Source organism: Taeniopygia guttata, chromosome 15 (genome assembly GCF_048771995.1).
Source record: "Taeniopygia guttata chromosome 15, bTaeGut7.mat, whole genome shotgun sequence".
NCBI lineage: Eukaryota > Metazoa > Chordata > Aves > Passeriformes > Estrildidae > Taeniopygia > Taeniopygia guttata.
Genome location: NC_133040.1, coordinates 11,895,820 through 11,917,131, shown reverse-complemented (window position 1 = coordinate 11,917,131; position 21,312 = coordinate 11,895,820). Strand labels below are relative to the sequence as shown.

The following is a 21,312-nucleotide window of genomic DNA, read 5'->3' as shown; positions in this document are numbered from 1 at the left end:
ATCAGAGGTGGCCCTGCAGTGTGACCTGCCAGGTCTCCCCTCATCTCTTTTTTCCCCATGTTTTGCTGAACATGCAACAGAGCTAGGGAAAAGCTGCGTGGGCTCCTGGTTTTAACTGCCTCCCATTTCCTCAGGCTTTCATGGAAGCTACAGCCCCGAGCAGATGGAAGCAGTGAGCCCCGTGAGCTCGCCCAGCCTGTCCCACGAGAAAGGGGCCAAGCTGCTGCAGGACACAGAGAAGGGGCATGGGGAGCATGACCTGAGGCAGAAGCAGCAAGGTGAGAACAGGGGCTGGCACGCCCAGGGTGGCTGTGCCCCGGTGCTGGGATGGCATCCAGAGAAGGGGACACAGATGTTATCTCATTGCTGCTCTCTCCTTGGTGCCCCCAGGCTCGCTGAAGGCCTCGGCTCCCGAGGCGGCGCACCTGCAGCACCTGCGGCAGCCTGACGGGCCCCAGTGCCAGCCCCTGCAGTCCAGCCAGAGCATCAAGGGCATGAACCAGCGCGTGGTCACGCTGGCCCAGCACATCAGTGTAACTAACCAGCCTCATTCACCTCCATCCCCTTCCTGCTGGGGCTCCAGGGAGCGGGGAGGAGCTCAGTGAAGCATTTCTGGTGGGGATGGGCTGGGAGTGAAACCGCAACTCCTCTAGTTGGGGGCTGGAGAGCAGGGGCCATCACGGGTGTTCAGCCCAGGTATTTGTGTTTCCAAGAAGCCCATCACAAAAGCTGTTCCAGACAGGAGGCACAAGTTCCATTTGTGGGGACAAATCAGCTCATTTCCCTCCTGCTCACCCTCGTAGCCAGGCCAAGCAAGGCGAAGGTCAAAAGCAGCTCTATTTCTGACTCTGTTTTTTTCTGCAGGAGGTCATCACACAGGACTACACGCGCCACCACCCGCAGCAGCTCAACTCCCACATCCAGCCCCCGGTGTACTCGTTCCCCGGGGCGACGTGCCCGGTGCTGGACCTGCGCCGCACGCCCAGCGAGGCCTTCCTGCAGCAGGAGCACGCCGCGGCCTCGCGCATCTCCCCGCAGGGCGAGGCGGGCAAAAGGTGAGCTTGGAGGCCAACCCGGGCGGGCACAGGTGGGCATGAGGCAGCCTGAGCTTGGAGGGAGCCAGGGCTGGCTCGGGTGGGTGCCCTCAGCTGCCTGGCACCACGGGACAGATTGGAGCTCGGCATTGCTCTCCCAGCTTTGGTGCTGTGGGGATTCCCTGCTTGCACAGCCCAGCTCCTTTCTCATCTGGGCATCTTTCCTCTGGGGTGGTGCCTCTTGCCATCTGTGTTGTCCTAGAGATGATCTTTAGACCCCTTAGAGTCCGTGCAGAATTCCCTTCCCAAGCTGGCTGGTGTCACAGGATGGTTTAGGTGGGAATGGATCTCTTGAGATCACCCAGCCCAGCAGTGACCTCTTGAGCAGGTTGCACTGGGTCCTGGCCTGTTGGGTTCAGAATATCTCCACTGTTTGATAGCACCTCTCTGGCCAACCTGTTCCCATCATTTCAGCACTCTTACAGGGAAAAAGGGTTTCCTTGTGTTGGGATGGAATTTTTATGTGTTTTGTTTGTGCCTGTTGCCTCTTTTCCTGTCACTGTTCTCAGTCCCTGACCACAAATGGTTCCAAAAAACCTGAAGCAACATGTTTTCCATTGGTTCAAAGTTAATTTTATCTTCATCTTGCAGAGTGAATCAAGTTTATTAGACACAGGTGCCCTGACAACTGCAATTGTTCATTTCAGGCACCACCTGTATTTGTTTTAAAGTCACTTTCAAATGCCCTTGCTGCTACAAGGCAGGTCTGATTCCTGTTGTATGGAATTAAAAAATGGGTCTGTCTTCCCACCCAAACACCCACCCAGATATATCCAGGAATGAGTGGTGCCTTGTCAGTAAACGGGTTTGTTCTTCCCAGCTCTGCCTGGTCCTAGAGTTGGCTTTATAACATGAAGGAAAAGAGCCCAGCCCTGACCACCCAGTGATGAAAAAAACCAGGGAGGAAAGAGAAACCACAGAAAGAACAAAGTCATAAATTCCCAGAACTCGGTGTGAGGAATTGCTCGCAGACTCGAGTGTGGCTGTGTCCCAGGCTCTGGCCACGGGCAGGCATCAGGGGCCATGAGTGATCCTCTCCAAGCTGCCCCAGCTCCCGGCCCCCTCCTGCAGCCACCCAGCTCCTCTGTGGCCCTGACAAAGATGGGACGTGGCAGGTTCTGCCTCCGCTGTGGTCACAGATACAGAGAATCCAAAGCAGTGGCTCTAAAAGGATAATGTCACAGCCCTCCACAGGGATCCGTGTGTCCTGCCACCAGCAGGTCCCTCCTGGGCTGCTGTGTTTGGGGTGGCTCAGCTGTCCCACTTTGGGGGGGTCAGGCCCAGGGCTTGGCTCTGCCCAAACCACGCTCTCCCTCTGGCCCGTGCTGCCAAGCGCCAGGAGTCCTTTCCCCGTCCCAAGGCCGGGGTGCTGCCCAGGGACAGGGCTGTCACAGTGAACCCACGTGTGTCCCCTTGCTGCCCAGGTCCCCGGAGCAGGGCAAGGCGGCGGGAGGGCCGGAGAGCTGCATCGAGCCCGTGTCCCCACCCGACAGCGCGGCAGACGCGGAGCACGCCAAGAGCGCCCCGTACCCCGTCCTGTTCCGCGAGGGAGAGCCCCTGGACCAGAGGTACGGCCTGGGAGCAGGTGCTGGGGCAGCTGGGCATGGGGATGTCCCCACACACCCTGGATTGGGCTGCTTTCCGTGCTGCCCAAAGCTGTGTCCCATCCCAGGGGCTCTGTTTGTCACGGCTGTTCAATACCACGGGGTACATTTATCACTGGGACAGGGAGAGGGGTTGGAGAGGATGAGTATCCCGGAGATCCCAGCCTGATCCTGAGCAGTCACACTGGGGGAAGAGGCTCCTTAGGTAGGATTTTGTGCAGTGGATGTTGCAGAGGTTTCCAGTGGTGTTTTGCTCTGCAGGATGGGGTCCAAGTCCCCAGGAAACAACACTCAGCGTCCAGCTTTCTTCAGCAAGCTGACCGAAAGCAACTCTGCCATGGTGAAGTCCAAGAAGCAGGAGATCATCAAGAAGCTCAGCACGACCAACAAAAACGAGACGGAGTACAGTAAGAACCTGTGGGGAGGCGAGTACAGGGCAGCAGGGGAGGAAAAGCCTCGAGGACACACGAAGCAGAGATTTGGGAATGGGTGCTGCTGTGTTAAAGGGCTGGGAGCTCCCAGACAGCACTGAAGAGTCAGACTCGATGGTCCTTGTGGGTCCCTTACAACTCAAAGATATTCTATGATTTTATGAACTACAAAATCCAGTGGTTTCCTAGAATGCTCTGTACTGCCAGCAGTGACTGTGTGTATCTGGGCGGGCAGTGGGAGACTTCCCAGCCTGGTCTCTGTGCTCTGAGGCTGTCAATCCCACCCACACCAGATAACCTCAGTAGGAAGGAAATAATGAGCTGAGCATGGAGGACACTTAAGAGCAATTGATATTTTAATGACTGGCCAGCCAAGCTGAATCCTTCCTCCTTGAGATGCATCTCCCCCCAGCCTTACTTTAAGCCCTACATCAATATTGGTGCAGCTCTGTAAAACTAACCAGGCTGGCTCAGATTAGAAATTCAGCCCGTTTGTTCATTAACCGCTAATAGAGTAGATAGGATCATAATTTAATTTAGCCCAGCATTATACAGTCAATACTAATTCAATTTGAATCCATCTTACAACAGCTGCATCGGATAAGAGGGACCGAGCTGTCTCGTCTCCTGGCTGATGTTACCATGAGCCAACAGTATTGTTATGCCCCTTTGGGGACATGTGGCTGGACCCCCTGACCTTCCACACTTTTCCCTTATCAAGAAAAAATATATAGAAATTGGATACGCCTCTTGTTTGATGAGAATTTCTGTTATTCTAAGGAAAGCAATATCCAAGTCAAACAGCTCAGCTAAGAGGGAAAATATTGATTTAACATTTCTTTTCCTCCTCCTTGCCCTCTCCACTGCCCAGACCTGCTCCATGGATAGGAGGCATTGAGCCTTTGAAAATCCCGTGGGCAGGACAGAGGGTTTGGCTTTGTGGAGCTTGTAATCCCAAGGGCAGGAGGGAGCACTGAGCACAAAGACATTGCCCTGGCTTTCAGGACTCTGCTTTTTTGCCCTTTCCCACCTGGTGAAGGTGCCCACTGTGGATGTCCCAAAGGCACTGGGAGTTACTCCAGATCCCAGCCAGCACCCACAGTCCTGCCCCAGTGCCTGGGGGAGCTGGGCTGCTGTCCTGAGTGCTGTGACAGAGATGGGAGTCTTGTCGTGGCTGCCATGGCAGGGCCTCCCAGCCACTAACCTGCATGTGCTGCTCTCCCTGCTGAAGAGCTTCTTTGTTTTTCTCCAGATGTGGGACAGCCTGGGACAGAGATTTTCAACATGCCAGCGATTACCGGAGCAGGTAACTCCCCACGTCCTGTACCTCCTTTCCCTCAGGGCTTACAGCTATGGAGAACAGGAGGCTCAGTAGATTTAAGCGTCTCCTTTGTTCTGTTTTCCCTTAAAACCAAGTGTAACAGTTGCTGGGAGGCAGAACCTTGGGACACACCGTAACTCCCTGCTGTTGGGTTGGAGAAAGGGCAGTGTAATTCCGTGGAAAGCCTGGCAGAGTTTGAGGAGAGGCTAAAGGTCAAGCAAGGGTTGGCCATCTGATGCCATCAGAGGGTTAAACCATCTTGGCAAGGTGAACCTCACACCTGGAGAGAGCACCCTGCTCTTGGTGGGACCTTGTGGGTGGGAGGGCAGTGGCAAAGGGGAGTGTGAGGGTGGGCAGTGGGGTCTCTGTCACTTTGGGCTGGGCAGGATGCAGGAGCCAGTTACAAAAGCAAACTGGGGCAAGAGCAGCAGCCTGTGCTGGGAAAAGTGGCGATGTTGAGGACCAAAAAGGAGATGGGGGGTGCTGGGGCAGGAGGAGGTGTCTCCTGGGGGTTGGAGAAGCACTCAGGCCCACGACCAGCCCAGGGAGAATGACAGCGGGAACTGTGACATGTCCAGGTGAACTCTGGAATGGAGTGAATCCCCACTGAGGAATACTGATTGCTACTTAATTGATTGAGCATTAATGCTCTCCTACAGCAGGAATGCCTTCAGGTGGTTAGTTTTAAGTAGGAGAGCAGCAGGTTTCCCACAGCCAAGGGCAGGAGGTGCTGTGGGCAGGGGTTTGGTGCCATGGGAGGGCCAGTGGTGTAGGACTGCTTAACAGTGGAAATGAGTTTGGGAGAAGTGAGCTGGCATCAGCTGCTGGGGTGAGCAGGTACAGCCAGGTAGGACCTGAGGAGCCCCGGCAGAAAGATTTGAGGGTCAGTTTTGGCTAGAGGGGACCAGCAAAGACCCTGCCTGTTTTTACAGCAAGACAAATGTTCAGACCAGGTTTACGGGAACCTGGGATCTGTCCCTTTCCAAGCAGAGGGGCAGGGATCCCAGAACAAATAACCCAGGATGGGCTCAGCTGGGGGGTCTGGCAGTTTCGTGTCTGTATTTTGCCCTTGCTTGTTCCCTGTGACTGCCACGCCGGGAATGACGGTGGCGTGGCTGAGCCTCTGGTCCCTGTGCGGTGCTGCTCCATAACTGCATGGCTTGAGACTCACACCCACGCGGACACTTCGCCTCTGCATCCTGTCCCGCAGCCCGGGGGGCGCCGGTCCCCGTGGGGAACACGGGGGTGGGGGCAGAGGGCTTGCAGAGAGCTCGAGGAGGGACAACAGGACGCTCCCCTCTCCCCATAGCCCGACCCACGCAGGCAGCTCTGGGGGCTGCCTGCACCCTGTCGCCCCAGGGCCAAATCCAGACACGTCTTCCTCACCAAGTGTTTTTGTGGGGTACTCCTTCTTCCTTCCCTGATTTCCTTTATAGGAAACCGCCCCGGCCTCCAAATTCCTGGCACACTGACTTTTGCTATGTGTGCATATGGACCCCACATCCAAATTTCTTTCCTGCTGTCCCCGTGCCGAGCCTGGCTGGGTTGGGAGCACAGCCCCTGCTCCTTGGAGATGCTCCTTGGGGCTCAGTGACAAACCCTTGTCCCCAGCCCCTGGCCCCGGGGAAGCTTCCCAAAGCCCAGATCCCAGAGTGAGTCCCATCCGTCCCACCGCCAGCCCCCGGGGCGGGATGGAGCGGGAGGAGGAGGACGGGTGCATCACAGTGCTTTAAAGAACAAGATGACAAAGTTTGTTGCTTTGCGAGAATGTGCTGACTGTTTGTTTCTTCCCTTCTCCCTTGTCTCCTTTCTCCCCATTTCCCCATCCCCCCCATCTTTCTTCTCATGTGGCTCCCCCCCATCTCCCGACCCCTCTCTTCTCCCTCTCCCGTATCTCCCAGGGCTAATCAGTTGTAGGAGCCAGTCGGTCCAAGAGAATTCCAGTACCAACATGGGGTTGGAGGCAATAATTAGGAAAGCCCTAATGGGTAAATATGACGAGCAGTGGGAAGAGCGCTCACCTCTCAGTGCCAATGCTTTTAACTCTCTGAATGCCAGTGCAAGCCTGCCCGCTGCTATGCCCATAACTCCTGCTGATGGACGAAACGAGGACGTGCGCTCCTTGCCAGGTCTGCAGCCCTCTCCACCTTCACTCTCTCTGTGTTATTAATTCTCAGCCATTTATCTCCCCATTTACAGGGGGATTTATTCCTCCCCTCCCCGTTTTTGTTCATTTTTGTTTTCTTTTCTCCCCTCCCTCCCCCAGCTTTGAGCTTTGTGGATCTGCTGATTAATCCTGTTTGATGTTAATTTAATAGTCTCCAAAGGTGCTGTTGCTTTCTCTAAACCACTGACTTGCTCTTTTCCTTATTTGTTGGTTTTTAATATCTCCTTTTCCTATATTTTTTTACACAATGGAGAAGTTTATGGGGGTAGAAACCCTTCCCACCCAAAAAAATCAAAGGCATAAACTTAAATAGCCAGCCCCAACTGTCTGTTCACCCCCAGTGGAATCGCTGCTGCCAAAATAGGGGAAGGTGCTGAGAAGGGCTGGTGTGGAGGACACAGGGCAGGGTGGCATTTCCCTCCCCACCTCAGTCTGTGGGGGTGTCGAGGCAGAATCCAACCTGGGATAAGGGGATGGGATCTGGGAGCACCTGGCACCAGAGGGAGATTGTAAGGGAGCTAAAAGTGATGCCTAGGGGATGATAAGAGAGGAGAGCTGGGGGTGAGCTGCCCCATGGGTGTTGGTGGGGTTTGCAGAGCCCCATGGCAGGGTCTGCTCAGCTTTGGGGAGACTTGAGCAGAGATGAGAGGCTGGCTGTGCAAATCCCCTCTTAAGAAAGGGAGGGAGGAGAGGGACCAGGGATAGATGGGGGAAGCATTTGTCCCCCACACACAGGGGCAGAGTGCCTCATGCAAGTGCCCTGCACAGAGCATGACACCACTGCCAGGGATCACCCTCAGGAATCCTCTGGCTCAGGAGTAGATCCTAGGTGCACACATGGACCTTCCTCCAGGTCACCCCTCCTCACACCTCTCTGGGTCAGCTAACACAGGCACAGCTTTTTGCAGAAAAGCTTTCCTGGCTCCTGCATGAAACCAGCAGCTTCTTCCAGCTGTGCCTCCCCATGCCTGGTGGAGGCTGCCTGCTGCTGGGCAGGCAGGGTGGGATGCAGAGCCCATCCATGCCTCCCCCTCGGGGGGCTCCCCCTGGTTTATCTGGGCTCACCCGCCCCACAGAGCCCTTCTGGCTTCAAACCTTTTAAAACCTGGGTAAACATCCCCAGGGATTGTGCTGTAAGGAGGGATGAAAGACCATCCTGGCCATGTAGACCATGAGAATGGGGGATGTGCTCAGGGCTCCGGCACCCCCGCAGCTCCTGGGGCTGAGCCAGGGGAGCAGATCCTGCAGGGAAACGGCCAAAGCCGCGTGGGCTCTCTGCCCCACGTCCCTCCACGGGACACTTGGTGGCATTGACCCCAAAGCGGAGCAGCCCAGGAGGGAGCAGAGCCCTCCTCACCCGCCCCATCGCCATTCCCCGCCGCGCGGCTGGGTGAGCTTTCCTCCTGCCCCCAGCCGTTTTCGCAAAGCTCCTAAAAGGGAAGCGCTGGGAACCCGCACCCCCTGCCCAGCCCCCCGAGCCCCGTGTCACCACGAGCCGGGTGACAGCGGCCGCCTGTCTTTGCAGGAGGAGCGGGGAAGCCAAAGATCGCTGCCAGGCCCAACAGCCGCAAGGCCAAGTCGCCAGCGCCGGGCCTGTCCTCGGGCGAGCGGCCGCCCTCCGTGTCCTCGGTGCACTCGGAGGGCGACTGCAACCGCAGGACTCCCCTCACCAACCGCGTCTGGGAGGACAGGCCGTCGTCCGCAGGTAGGGCCGGAGGGCCCGGAGTGGCCGTGCCAGCCTGGCGGGGCGCGGGGAGGCCGTGCCAGCCTGGGGAGGCCGCGGGGCACGGCCAGGCCGGGCTGGCTGACTCTGGTCTGCTTCACCTCCCGCAGGTTCGACGCCGTTCCCCTACAACCCGCTCACCATGCGGCTCCCCAGCGGGGTGGTGGCGGCAGCGCCCAGCGCCCCGCTGCCCCAGGGCACCCCCGGCAGCCAGCACCACGCCTGGGACGAGGAGCCCAAGCCCCTGCTCTGCTCCCAGTACGAAACCCTTTCGGACAGTGAATGAGAGGAGCCAGGGGCAGGGAGACGGCGACCAAACCCGGGCACGGGGAGCGAGCGGGACACCCGGGGCGAGCGCCCACCACCCCGGCCCCGCCGGCTCTCACGAGCGAAGATGCAGGAGCAGAGCTATTTCATTTTTCCCTTTTTTTTTTTTTTTTTTTTTTAAACCTTCCCTCCCAACCAGGCAATTTGGTGGGGATGATGGTTTTGGTTCGTTCCTTTTTTTTTTTTTTTGGGTTATTTTTTTCTCTTTCTCAACATCTGGAAATTTCTGCATCCTCTTCGGTCTGGTAAAGAAAAGAAAAAAAGCCTTAACGAGATAAAACGCAAGGAACCCATCTTCGATCTTGGCAGCCGTGCTGGACAGTGCCCCCGTGCTCCAGGGGCACCGTGAGCGGCCGTGTGTCCGTCCCACGAGGGATGTTCTGTGCAGCTGGCAGCGCTGGGATGCTCCCCCGGACCCGGCCATGGGGATGTGCCTCAGAATTGCAAAACCTTGAGCGGGTTAAAGAAAAGATTTTAAAAAAATAAACAAAAAACCGGTTGAGAAGTGAAACGGGACGGAACGCCCCGGGTCGGTTCTCTGGCTGATCCCAGGGCTGGGTGCCCGGCATTCCCGTGTCACCAGACGTATCAGCCCTGCCACGACACATGGCTGGGAGGAGCGGGCAGGGAGGGAGTGAAGAGCTGTTTCTTAAAAAAAAACCCACAAAAAGTCCTGTTCCCTTGGATGGAAGCAATCCCGGGTCACTCGGAGCGGGCAGGAACGTCCCGGGCTGGCTCACGCGCTGCCCTCCGAGGAGCTCGGTTGCTTTAAGTGCATTGTTTTCTGAATGGTGAGAAAAGGCAATTGTAAATTGTATTGGTCTACAGGGTATATTTTTGATACCTTCAGTGAATTATGTCAATATTTTACGCAAGGAAGGACTTAAACAAAACACAGTATTACATGCTGTAAAAGAGGTTCTGTTCTTACATGGAGGCTTTGATGCATTTGTCCATTGTATGGAAGGGTTTAAAAAAAAAAAAGAAGGTAACAATGATCCATCAAAATTATCTGGGAGTCAGGAGAATGTATGTACTTAGTTTAAAAAAAAAAACCAAACAAAAATCTTGCCATGGTTGCAGGGCCCCCCGTTACACACACTTTTGCTGGTTGTAGACGTTGATTCTCCAGAGCCCTCCAAGTTGGCCAGGGCAGGGGCAGAGTGGGCAGGAGGCCAGCGTGGCACAGAGTTCACAGGAAACTTAAAAAAAAAAAAAAAAAAAGAAAAAAAAAGTTAAAAAAAAGTTTTTATTGTATTTTTGTGATACACATGAATGCTCTACTTTACATTATTTTTTTCATTCCATGATGTTGGCTCATATCTGCAGTTACATGGTTAAAGAACAAAAATATTAGACTTTTTTTCATTCACTTCTGCTTTCTCGCTCTGGGGGGAAAACAAATGGCAAAAAAAGAAAAAAAAAAAAAAAAAATGTATTAAATGCTTTGCATTCTATACGCTAGAGGAGCCCCAGCCCAGCCCAGCCCCGCAGCCTCCGGCAGCCCCGCGGGCCCAGGCGCCGTCACCTTCCCCATGGATCTTTCTTTTCCCCCTGCAACGTTCCCAGGTTGATTCTGATTTCAAAGCAAGAGAATGATGGTGTTTGTTGTTTGTTTGGGGTTTGTTTTGGTTTTTTTTTTCTGTTGGGTTTTATTTTTTGTTTCGTTTTTTTACAATGTACAGGTTTTTAAATGTTCATCAATGTTTGTGTCTTTTCTGTTGTGCTTTTTTTTTTTTTTTTTAAAGAAAAAAATCCGAGACAATGCACAAGTCTTTGCGTTCCCAGGTTATTGCTGCTGGTGTCTCCGTGGCTCTGAGCTGTACAAACTCACAGAGCTGATGTCTGGGCAAAACGCTATTAAAATGTTGCAGATTCTGCTGGGAAAAAAAAAAAGAATTATCCAAATCTGACCCATCTTCAAAGCCGCCTCCGTAGCCGATTCGGAAAAAATAGCGGGGAAAAAAAAAAACCCCAACCACAAGAAAGAATAAAGTTCCCACTTGGCACAGTAGCAATACTGTGTGCTGCTTGGTGTCTGCAGAGGTGCAGGAGCGGACGGGGTTTGCAGAGTGGCACCACGGACCCTGCCCAGCCCTGGCAGGGGCGAGAGGAGGGCACTGGAGCCGTCGGGGCTCTCAGCACTGGTAGGTGGTGCAGCACGCCAGGGATGGAGCTGCTGGGCAGCATTTGGGTCTCTCAGCACTGGGCACCCCGTGCCAGCCCTGCAGCTGGTGTGGGGACATGGGGAAGGGCCACGGGCTGCACCCAGGAGCTGCAGAGCTGCCTTGCCTCCCTGTTAGCCATGGGCAGCACCCAGAGCCGTGGGATGGAGAGAAGAGCCCGTCCCACCCCTCAGTGCCGACCCTGGAGCTGTGTTTGTCTTCTCCTCTCACTTCCACTGATGTCCATGTGTGCCAGGAGCCCAAAGCACAGCCACGAGCATGGCAGAGGAGTTCCAAGGTATTGGCGAGGGTGTTTCAGCCCTTACGGGGTTTGTGGCTGGCTCAGTGCTGCTGGGTGGATGGATGGATGGATGGATGGATGGATGGATGGATGGATGGATGGATGGATGGATGGATGGATGATGGATGGGTGGATGGATGATGGATGGATGGATGGATGGATGGATGGATGGATGGATGGATGGATGGATGATGGATGGATGGATGGGCAGATGTCACCCACCTGGGCAGGGCAGTGTGTGCAGGAGGGGACGGTGCTGTGGGCTGGGAGGACATGAAGGGGTGACACTGGTGACACCGAGGTGCTGCAGGGCTCCAGCAGCCTCGCCCCCTGCTCAGTGGGATCGTTTGGCATTGTTCTGAATGGGGGAACATGGAAACATCGCTGATGTTCCCAGCTCTGTGCAGGAGCTCAGGCCCTGGCTGTGTCACATATCCCCATCCCACCTGCCCTAGGCTGGGGGAGCAGCCCGGGGATGCAGGAGACCAGCTGAGGCCAGGCCAGGTGGGTTTTGCTCCAGTGGGATCCTACTCTTGGGGAGCCCCACTTGCTGAGAGCTCAGCCCCACATTTGGCCACAGCACTGCTTGGTTTTGGCACTCTCTGTCCTGCTGTGTCTCCATTTCTGGGTCTCCCCACACACCCCATCCCCACCCAGCCCCTCCTGGAGCTGCCTGCCGCTGGCAGCAGCAGGGACGGGGATGGAGGGACTCTGAGGAGAGCCCCAGAGCAGCAGCAGCATCTCCCACTGGGGAGCTCTGAGCCCCTTGCTGTGGTGCAGGAGCAGAGAGCATCCTCCTGCTGCAGGTTAATTAATTTGTGTCACATCAGTGAGCTGGCAGTGTGTGGGCAGGAGGCCCAGAGAGGCTTGGTGGGCTTCCCCCCCAGCCTGGGAGGCTGCAGAGGGATGGCCCCACTTCACCTGCTCGGAAGGTGAGTGGTTTTGGGAAAGGAGGTTGTGGTGTTCCCCCTCTGGCCCTTGTTCTCCCCACCGAGGCATCCCCAAGCACCCCAAAATCTGACAGCAGGGTCTGACAGCACCACCTCGTGCTGTTGGCTGTGGTTGTGCAATCCAAGAGAAACTCGCATTTAAACTATTTTAAAACCCCGAGTTTAAACTTAACTTTTACCAACTTTGTAACTTGTACAAACACAAACAAATCACTGGACAATTTGTCTCTTGAACTGTACTGGGAGGGGAAAAGTCTCTCTGTGTGTACCCAGCTGCTGTGGAGGGACCACCAGGTGTAAATAATTGCTCAGCTTGCTCAGAGGGGAGGGGTGGCTCTGAGGAGGGTGCCGGGTTTGTTCCTGTTACTGTGCTCGGGTGCCCGTGCTGGTTAACAATAAAAACCAAACCAACCAACCCAACCCCAAACTTCTTTGGCAGCAGAAGCGGCTCCTGCTGTGGTGTGTGAGAGCCTGGGCAGGACGAGCTGCTCACAGGCGGCTGCAGGTGAGGGTGGGAGGGTGAAGGGACCCTTGTGCTGGCACTGAGGGGGTGTCCCAGCTAAAATGGGCTGAGGGACCAAGGGGTGATGGCAGCAGGTGTTTTTCCATGTATGAGAGCACACTGAGCACCCTTAGACCCCTGCCTCATTCACCCAGGGCTGTAAGAAATTTTGGGGGATGCTAATGAGTGACTACTTAAGAAGTGCAACCTAAATAAGAAGCCCTGGGATCTGTTTGTGGGTCTAAATTACTTTTCCTCCAACATTTGTCCCACGTGGTGTGATTAACTTCAGCTGGGAGTGCTCAGGTGCCTCTCCCACAGTGCTGCCATAGGCTGGGGAGCAATTCCCATGCTGGGAGGGTGTGGTTGAGGTGGGGAGTGATGGGTGGGGTCACTGAGCTGAGGAGGGTGGCTGTGCATGAGGACTAATAGATGGCTGTGGGGAATTTAGCCTGTTGAATGGCTGTTAGGTGGTTTGAGTGCATTCTGCTGCCTCTCCTGGGGCTCGGAAATGGTTTTTACACAAGTGATGTTTTCCTGAGCACAGCAGTGAGCATTTCAGCTGGGGTGTATCCCTGCCTTCTGCCAGCACTGGTTTGTCTGCCCAAGGGATATCCTAAAGGTTTCTTTCTCCATGCTGCTGGATTCACCCTGGATCATCTGGATTGCTGAGACACCCTCTGAAATCCCTCCAGGTATGAACCCCCCACTGACCAAATCTGCCTCTTCCCCTCTCCATGTGCTCCTCCAGCAACCAGCTGCCATGGCAGTGCACTGGGCTGATACTGCTGGCTCTTAAAAATCAGCCTAAAGGTCTCTTGAGACCAGAGATTTTCATGAAAAGGCTTTTGCCACTCTGAAGGCAATTAGAGTAAGTTAATAACTCAGTACAAACAGGAGCTGGGCTGTTCAACCTCTGACATCAGGGTTTAAATCCTGACAAGGGCTGACAGCTGTCTCCCTGGTCAATAATTCACGCTGATGCTGAAGAAAGAAAAGGTGGGAAAACTCTCAATTCATGGCCAATACTTAGAATTTAATGATGGAAAACCTTAGGGCTACTTGTAAAGCTCTTACATAAAGAGATGACAATGAAATGGGACAAAAGTAGATGGCTTTGAAAACCAGCAATAAAAATATGTCAGCAATCCACACTCACCTGTATTTTAAGTGGCAGACAGGACTTTCTGAGGAGAAAGGGAAGATTAAAGATGCCCCTGATGCCTTTGCCCTTTGAGAAGGTGCAGGGGCATTGTGACCTTCTGGTGATGATTCAGTGTTCAGTCAGGATTAGAGAATTTTGTTTCTTTTGGGAAGAATTAAAACAAGAAGATGTTTGTGGGTTTTGGGTGGGTTATTTTTTTTAGCTAGGCCAGGCTGAGTGACAAGAGCAGGGAGAAAAGGGCATGAGGTGGAGGCTGTCCTTGTTGTGCACCCCAGGACACTGCACTGGGCACCAGGACCACCCCGAGGCTGCAGGTGCCCTGTGGGCCATGAAGATGGGATGCAGCTGGGGTACCCAGCGATGAGCAAGGCAAGATTTGTTTTTCCAAAGGGTATAAATCACTCCAGAATACCACACACCTGTGCTGGCAGCACCCAGCCCTGTGTCCTCCCACACCAGCCCCAGCAGAGCAGGGTTTCCCCAGCTGAGCCTTTGGCCAGAGGCTGTTCCTGGGCTCTGTACAGCAGGAAGCATTTTATACTCTTCCTGACAATTGCAATCCAAGTAGCCATACATCAGTTCTTGTGATTTCCCATGAAATTATATATGCTCTGTGATAACGATGCAGAGGGCTGAAGAGCTGATCTTGGCAGGAGATGAGACAGGGTAGGCTGGGAGTAACTTGGAAGGAAACTAGAGCAGCTTTTGGTGGAATGCCTGGCTCTTATCAGCACTGGGACCCTGAAGGGTGTTGGGCAGAGGCAGAGGTGTCCAGGCTGGCTGAGCTCTGCCTGGCTTCTGTGCCATCTGGGGAGAATTGGGTTCAGAAGACACTTGGGAATGGGTGTCACTATGTGTGTGTGAGTAACAGCTGAATTAATTGTCAGGTTTATTTATCCTCTCATTTTTTGGCCTCCTGCAATTACCAAAAAGGATTTGTCAGGACTCCAGGCAGAGGAGTGGTAATAAATCACTGGCCACCGACAGGAGGTTGGAGCAGTTGTATCTGCAGTGATCTGAGAGTGGTGTTGGCATTACTGAAGGGCAAGTGCTCAGAGGGGCTGGGAGCCTGCAGCACAAGCAAATAAACCAACAAACCAACAGCCAGCTTTGCAGAAATAGCCCTGAAATGAAATCCATGGACGCACAGTTCTCCAGCTGTGGAGAAATTCCCTAACAGGGATGCAGGGGAGCCTGGAGAGGTGAAGCCTGGGCAGCCACCAGCACATGGCACATTGCCAAGCCCTGCTGGGCTGCAGGTCCCTTCCCCTGGTGGCACCAGGGTGACCAAAGCCACCCCTTTGTTCACAGCATCTGCCTGCATGCCCTGAACTGGGAATCTGCCAAAACAGAGTTGAAATGTGAAATCCTTGTGCTGCAAGCACAGCATTTCCTGGCTGCTGCTTCCCAGCACGGGAGGGTGTCCAGATCCCCCTGAGGAGGGACCGTGTTCATCTCAGCTGCAGACACCACTGACAGGTGAGCCTCTCCTCTTGCTGGCCCTTGTAAACGGAGAGCAGCAGGCAGAAAGGGCTGCCCGTGGTGCTCAGGAGGAGAGCCCAGAGCTCAGCCTCACCCCCAGCACCGTGGGGAGTGCATCAGTCACACTTTGTCCGAGTCTGAGGCTCCTGTGCTTCCCTTCTTTGGAAATAACCCCACTGTCCCTCTGTCAGTGCAGGGAACCTGACGAAGCACAGGGTGTTGCAGGGGTGGTAAGCTCCATCTGGAGAGCTGTTCTGCTTTGAAGTCAGATGCTGTTTTAAACTCTGCAGGGTACTTTTGCTTAGGAAAAGCAGCAGTTGTCAGTAAAGACTGATCTTGGTCCAGAAATTTTTGCTGCTCCCCAACTTCTTTTCATATTTATTAGTCATTTGCAATCTCTTTGATGACTAAATGCATGCTCAGCTTGGAGAAAACCGTTGCAGTATTTCCTGAGGTAAGTCAGGGCAGAGGAGATGCTGACCACACTGGCCATGTAAACGATGGTGCATCTAGATTAGTCATTATTAATTGCCATGGCAGCCCCAGTGCTCCTGAGCAGATGCTGAGGAAACTCATGGAGCCAGCAGGAGCCCTGGGGAGGTTGCTCTGAGGTCTCACCTATGGGCAGTTGTTCCATAAGGCTGCAGGTCAGTGTTTGTGGAAAACATTATGCCCGTGGGACAGGCACAGTGCCGGGAGCTTCTGGGGGTTCCTCTCCTGCCTCCAATGGCACAGGAGGAAGGGAAGGTTTCATGAAGAGCAAACAACCAAGCAGCACCATCCAGGGGGTTGCCATTGAAGTCACTCCATCCTAATTCAACACGTCCCTCCACCTGCTCTGCGCAGCTGTCAGCAGCTGTGGCCTGATGGGCCCCAAATCAGCTCCAGTGAGACACAGATTCTGAAGAGGTTTGGACTCCACTGACTCAGGTGTTTGTTTGCTAAAGTCCAGACGTCAGCTGCGAAATCCTGATCCAGCTCTGCCCAAGGCCCAGGAGTATTTTCTGTTGCTGTTTCATTCCGAGCCCTTTCCAGAAAGTGAAGCAGCTGGCAGAGGTCAGACACAAGGGACCTGCTCAGCGTGTGCCTGAAGATGGGTGCCAGGTCTGGATCTGCATTCCAGTTAGACCAAAGCAGAGCTTTCCCCCATGAGGATGTTAATCCTGGGCCTTGGCTTAGAGCCATCTCCAGCTTTCTCGTTTTTGGAACTGAAAAGGAGCACCATTCTGTTCAAGGGAAGAATGAGTCCTTATTCCCCAGTGAGAAGTCACAACTGGCTCCTTAGCATTGAAACCCATCTGGCTCCACCCCACTGGACTCATTTTTAAGCTACTGGTCTCCATGGGCTGACAGAACATCCTGCTTCCCTTCAGGCCAGCCAGAGCCCCTGAGCTGGAGCTGCCTCCTCCATTCACTGGTGAGGAAAAACCAAATAGCAGAGGCTGGAAACCAAATAGTACAGGTTGCTTTTGGGTCTCTTGGAGGGGGAGGCCAGCCTTTTTATTAGGTTCAGATGTTGCTTTCTGCCCCAGGCCATGCTGGGAAGTAAAGCAGAGTGTGTTAATGTTGGCTGGAAGAACCTCTGTGGAAACAGGCTCGAATGAAGCAGGTTTGTTTCCTGGGGGAATGGGGAAGATGGGCCAGCACGGGAGGGCAAGGAGTCACCCCTTGCTGAGCTTCCCTTACTCTCTAAAATCTCCCAGCAGTGAGTGTGGCTTTGGCCAGCCACCCACTTCTCCAGGGCTCCTGGGTCCCTGTGTCCCCTGGGCAGTGGCTGCTGTCCCCAAGCCAATGGCACCCACAGGGAGAGCTGGTCCCAGTGCTGAGCTGATGGGTTCCTTCTGGATCTGTTTTCTGCTGGGAGATGTGGAGGTGGAGGACTCTGTGAAGGGCAAGGCTGTTCTCCAGATGTTATTTTTCACCATTAGGCAGTGTTTAAACACTCTGATTTCCCTCCCCGCTTCTTTCAGAGTGCACATAGGGGAGAGACCCTTGGAGGAGTGAAGCGAGTGGCAGGGGGAGGGCAAGGGAAACCTTCACCAGAAGTGCTGAGTGGGGCTGCCTGTTGGCAGAGCCGGGCTCCAGAAGGTCCCTGCCAAGCCTGGGGGCCTTGGGAACACGTGGCTCATTACCAGAGTGCCTCAGCCATGGCTGGGCTCACACACAGGGCTGGCGCTGCCAGAACAAGTCCCAGGGGACTCAGAAAGGAGAGCCTGCAGAGTTCAGGGCAGAGCTCTGCTTAGCAAAGCACCCTAAGCCTCAAAGGCTGCTCCTCCATTCCCTGCTCCACTCCACCTTCAGTCTGCTCAGAAAACAGGCTCAGACTAGAGCTGGAAGGATGTTCAGCTCCTCTCCCAGACACTGAGGGCCCTGCGTGGCTCTGGGTGCTCTCTCCTCTGGGTCAATGTGCATCTCAGGGTGAAGCTGGTGCTCAACCAGCCAAGGATGCTCCAAGAGACACTGCCATCCCAAAATGCCTCATTTGCAGCTGGACTTGAAGTGAAAACCCCAACTCTGCCTGTCCAAGGCCATCCTACTTGGCCACAGCAGACCCATAATATGATGTGCATCGTGGCCTCTCCGAGCCGTGCTCGTCAGCAGATAAAATAAATATCCTGGAAGTGCAGGCGTTAAAAAAAATCACTGTCGGAAGCACAGCAAAACCCATCTGTGAGTGGAAGAGGTCAAAGAAGAACACAAAGGCTTTTATTTCCTGGAGGCATTTGTCAGCAAGACAAATGTGGGTTTTTTAAAATTTGCTGCCATTTCCTAGCTGGCCGCCCACGCGAGCACAAATGGACTTTCACTCACATAAAGCTGAGCACTGGCTTGTGTCCTTTGAAATCCAACGCTCAGGAATCAGGTGAGGAGTCGGCTGGATCCCTGTTTGTTATCAGTAAGTGGGGCATATTTAAAGGATATGGGCAGATTTCAACACTACATCTATAACTGGTTTATTGCTGGTGTGTTCCTCTCTTGCCTTTATTATTTATGTTGAAAATGATAAATGAGGGATTGATGATTCTGGCTGGTTCATGAATAATCAGGTTATTTCACTGCAAAGCCCCAGGGGAAGGTAATGTTTCTACAATCCTCCATCAAAGAGAAAGCAGTTTGCACGGGTGTGTGCGTCTGTTGTTCATTCCTCCACTGCTTTGTGTGGGTTTTGGCATGGGTCTGCAACCTCCCTCTGCAAGTGTGCCTATGCCCAGGCACTCCCATGTTGCATCCCAGCCCAAAATGTTTCCCTGTCTACTCAATCCCTTGGATGGACCCTTTCCCAGTCCCTTGACCATCACTGGCAGCCATACACGGGGTGTTTGGAGCAGTTTGGTCTCCCAGGAAGGAGGTGATGGACATTTCAGTGTCCTGGGATGGGAGGGTACAGCCAGAAACCCTGGGGAGAGGTGCATGGAGAGCCCCAGCCACAGCAGTCAACTTGGAAAGAACCCATTTGTCTTTCAAGGAGCTGATAATAGCTGCTGGTCTCAGGATTTGCTTGTGAGACAGGAAGAACCTTGTGGAGATGATCTGAATGTTTATGTATATAGAAATGTCTAAGCACCAGGCTCAGAACAGGCTCAGGAAGGGAATCTGGAGGTGGTTAGCTGGAGAGGAGGATATTTTTATGCTAGAAATGTGCTGTCCGCCTGTTTGTAGGGTAGGAAGGATACGCTGAGAATCAAAGGCTTGGCAGGATGAGCATTTTCATCCTTGTAGATGTGAACTCCCCATCTGTTGTGGACTCCAAGGCGTGGAACTGTTTAGGTCAAATATCATTATTAGAAGCAGAAAATAGAGCCCATAAAACTCCCTCCTTACACCCCAAAAAAGCAATTCCAGGACCCTTTATCCTAGTTGAGAACAAGCCATTCCTCCATTAATTTCCCTGCTGTGGCTGGGCTTGTTGCCAGGAGAAGGAGACTCAGTGCTTTGGCAGAAGATGCATGGTCCTGGGGCAGGTCCTTGCTCCTCTGCAGGGTCACCACATCAGGGGATTTAGAAACAGAGCTGGGCATGGGCAGTGTGGTGGCCAAGCCACGTTCCTGCCAGGCTGTGGAGTATTTGCAGGGGCTGTATCTGCAGTGGGAATTGCTCCTGCAAGTAATGGGATGGAAACCAGCACTGGATCCACATCCCATGGCTGGGCAGACACTGCTGAGGGCAGCTGCAGTGCCAGCCTTGGAAGTCACCATCCTGCCACCATGCCAAGCCTCCAGAGGCCCCATGCAGCCACCCTGGGGGCTGAACTGCTGGAGCCAAGGTGCCCCCTGGGGCACTGAACCTGCCACACAGGACATGAGAGGTTGGTTGCAGAGCTGCATCTAAAGCATCCCAGGTGGATTCAGTCATCCTGGAATGGTTTCTGGGGGAGACACAGGGTGTGTCAGGGCTTGACATGTGTCTCACAGGGTGTGAAGCCACAGGGTCAGCTCAGGGGACAGAGATGTGTCTGCTGTGACACTTTTCCATTCCAGTCTCCCCACAGAGATGAATTAAGTGATAGTTCAGTGTCCGGTGCCAGAGGAGACAGTTCCTATAGGTGGCCATCACTCCAGGCATGCTTCTGGTGATTCCTTCACATTGCAAGAGATTCCTGACATTTTTGAGGACAATATAACCTCCAGCTGCTTGGCATTGCCTAGAACTTCCGAAGACACTCCTGCAGGTTCAGGATGTGACCTTGCCATCTGCTGATGGAGAGCAAAGACCCAGCCTAAGGTCTTGCACACGGTATTTGAACTGGTGGTTTGGCAGCAGGGGGACGTTTTTACTGCTCCAGGATCAGGTAAGGGCCTTTCTCTGGCAAATCTTTCCATTGTTTGTTAACTGTAAATAGCTGTAGAATGAAATTTGATGAAGGCATCTATTGTTTCCTTACAGCTCTGCTTTGTTGAGTGGAATAGGGATTCCAGCCATGTGGAGTTTTATTATTATTTAATTTGTAGCTGCCCATAATCAGCAAATTCTTTTAGGTGAGGCTTTTGGCATTTTATATTCAGCATTCTTGCTGTCTGTAAAACCAGCCTAAACCTTTCCTTCTGTTCCTAAAGGCATCTAGTTTAAATTCAAAGTCCATCCATTATAACTTCAGCACCTTGTAATCCCTCAGAGATATGTGCAATTACTCTCTGAAATATCCCAGGAGCAAAACTAATACCAAGCATCATCTGCTTAAATTTACAACATCCAACTAGCACAGTAAAAGCCACTAGCTTAGGGGTTAGCTCATCTGAGCACACTTGCCAAAACACATATCCTGCATCTAATACTGCTTTTGCTGCTGAGGATTTAGCTGCCACCTCAGGAATCTTCACTGGACAGCATTCACATTTTATGGTTTTATTTAAATAGCAGGAGTGGATGCACATGTCCTTCATCTGGCATTTGGGTGTCAGCCAGTGCACTCACCCGGCCTGCACAACCCCTGCCTTCTCCACGCTGTGTTTCCTCAGGTTCTGAGCCATGAGCTTGTCTCCCATCCTTCATCCTAGGAGCAGTTCAGCCGTAATTTCTGTCAAAAGCCTTGGGATGAGGACACAGGCACTTATGTGCAGCGTCTTATGCACTTAAGCTTCTTGCATAACATGGCTTTGCTTCTCCTTTCCATTCCTTAGAGTTTTACAGCCGTTTTCATCCAAGCCTATTGACTTCATCCCTATAAATCCAATGGTTTTTCCATAAGGATTAGTGTCAGATTCTCCCTGCAGACATCTCGGGTCTTGGAAGACAAAGGAGTGTTCTGCTAATGGCTGGCTGGTGAGCCTGAGGCATTTACAGCAGGGCTTTAAAATGCACTTCATGGCCAGGCAGGGTTTCACCCCAGTGCAGCTCATCCACCAGCGGGATTTGGGAAGCCAGGACATAGGAGAGATCCCAGTAGTGCACTAGAATGTGGATACCTGGATATGAAATAAGCACTGTGTGGGTTCTTCCTACCCTTGCAGGTCACAGAAAACCTGGGAGAGGAATTGTCTGAATCCAGCACCAAGGCTTCAGAGCTCTGTAGAACAAGATGAAGCTGAAGAGAGAAGAGCGAAGAAATGGTCAAACTGACAACCAGGGAAATCTTGAAAGGT

General features: G+C 53.3%; 1 protein-coding gene across 1 annotated transcript in view; it reads left to right on the top strand.

Annotated features, from left to right (window-relative positions):
• Positions 1 to 10,681, top strand: part of NCOR2 (nuclear receptor corepressor 2) — a 226,638-nt gene extending 215,957 nt beyond the window's left edge. The window contains exons 39-47 of the mRNA XM_072936200.1: positions 135 to 278; positions 391 to 533; positions 865 to 1,055; positions 2,519 to 2,662; positions 2,960 to 3,105; positions 4,382 to 4,435; positions 6,352 to 6,579; positions 8,143 to 8,322; positions 8,451 to 10,681. Coding sequence (XP_072792301.1) covers positions 135 to 278; positions 391 to 533; positions 865 to 1,055; positions 2,519 to 2,662; positions 2,960 to 3,105; positions 4,382 to 4,435; positions 6,352 to 6,579; positions 8,143 to 8,322; positions 8,451 to 8,626 — 1,406 coding nt within the window. The 3' untranslated portion in view covers positions 8,627 to 10,681. The remainder of the gene's footprint in view (positions 1 to 134; positions 279 to 390; positions 534 to 864; positions 1,056 to 2,518; positions 2,663 to 2,959; positions 3,106 to 4,381; positions 4,436 to 6,351; positions 6,580 to 8,142; positions 8,323 to 8,450) is intronic.
• The last annotated feature ends 10,631 nt before the right edge of the window (positions 10,682 to 21,312 follow it).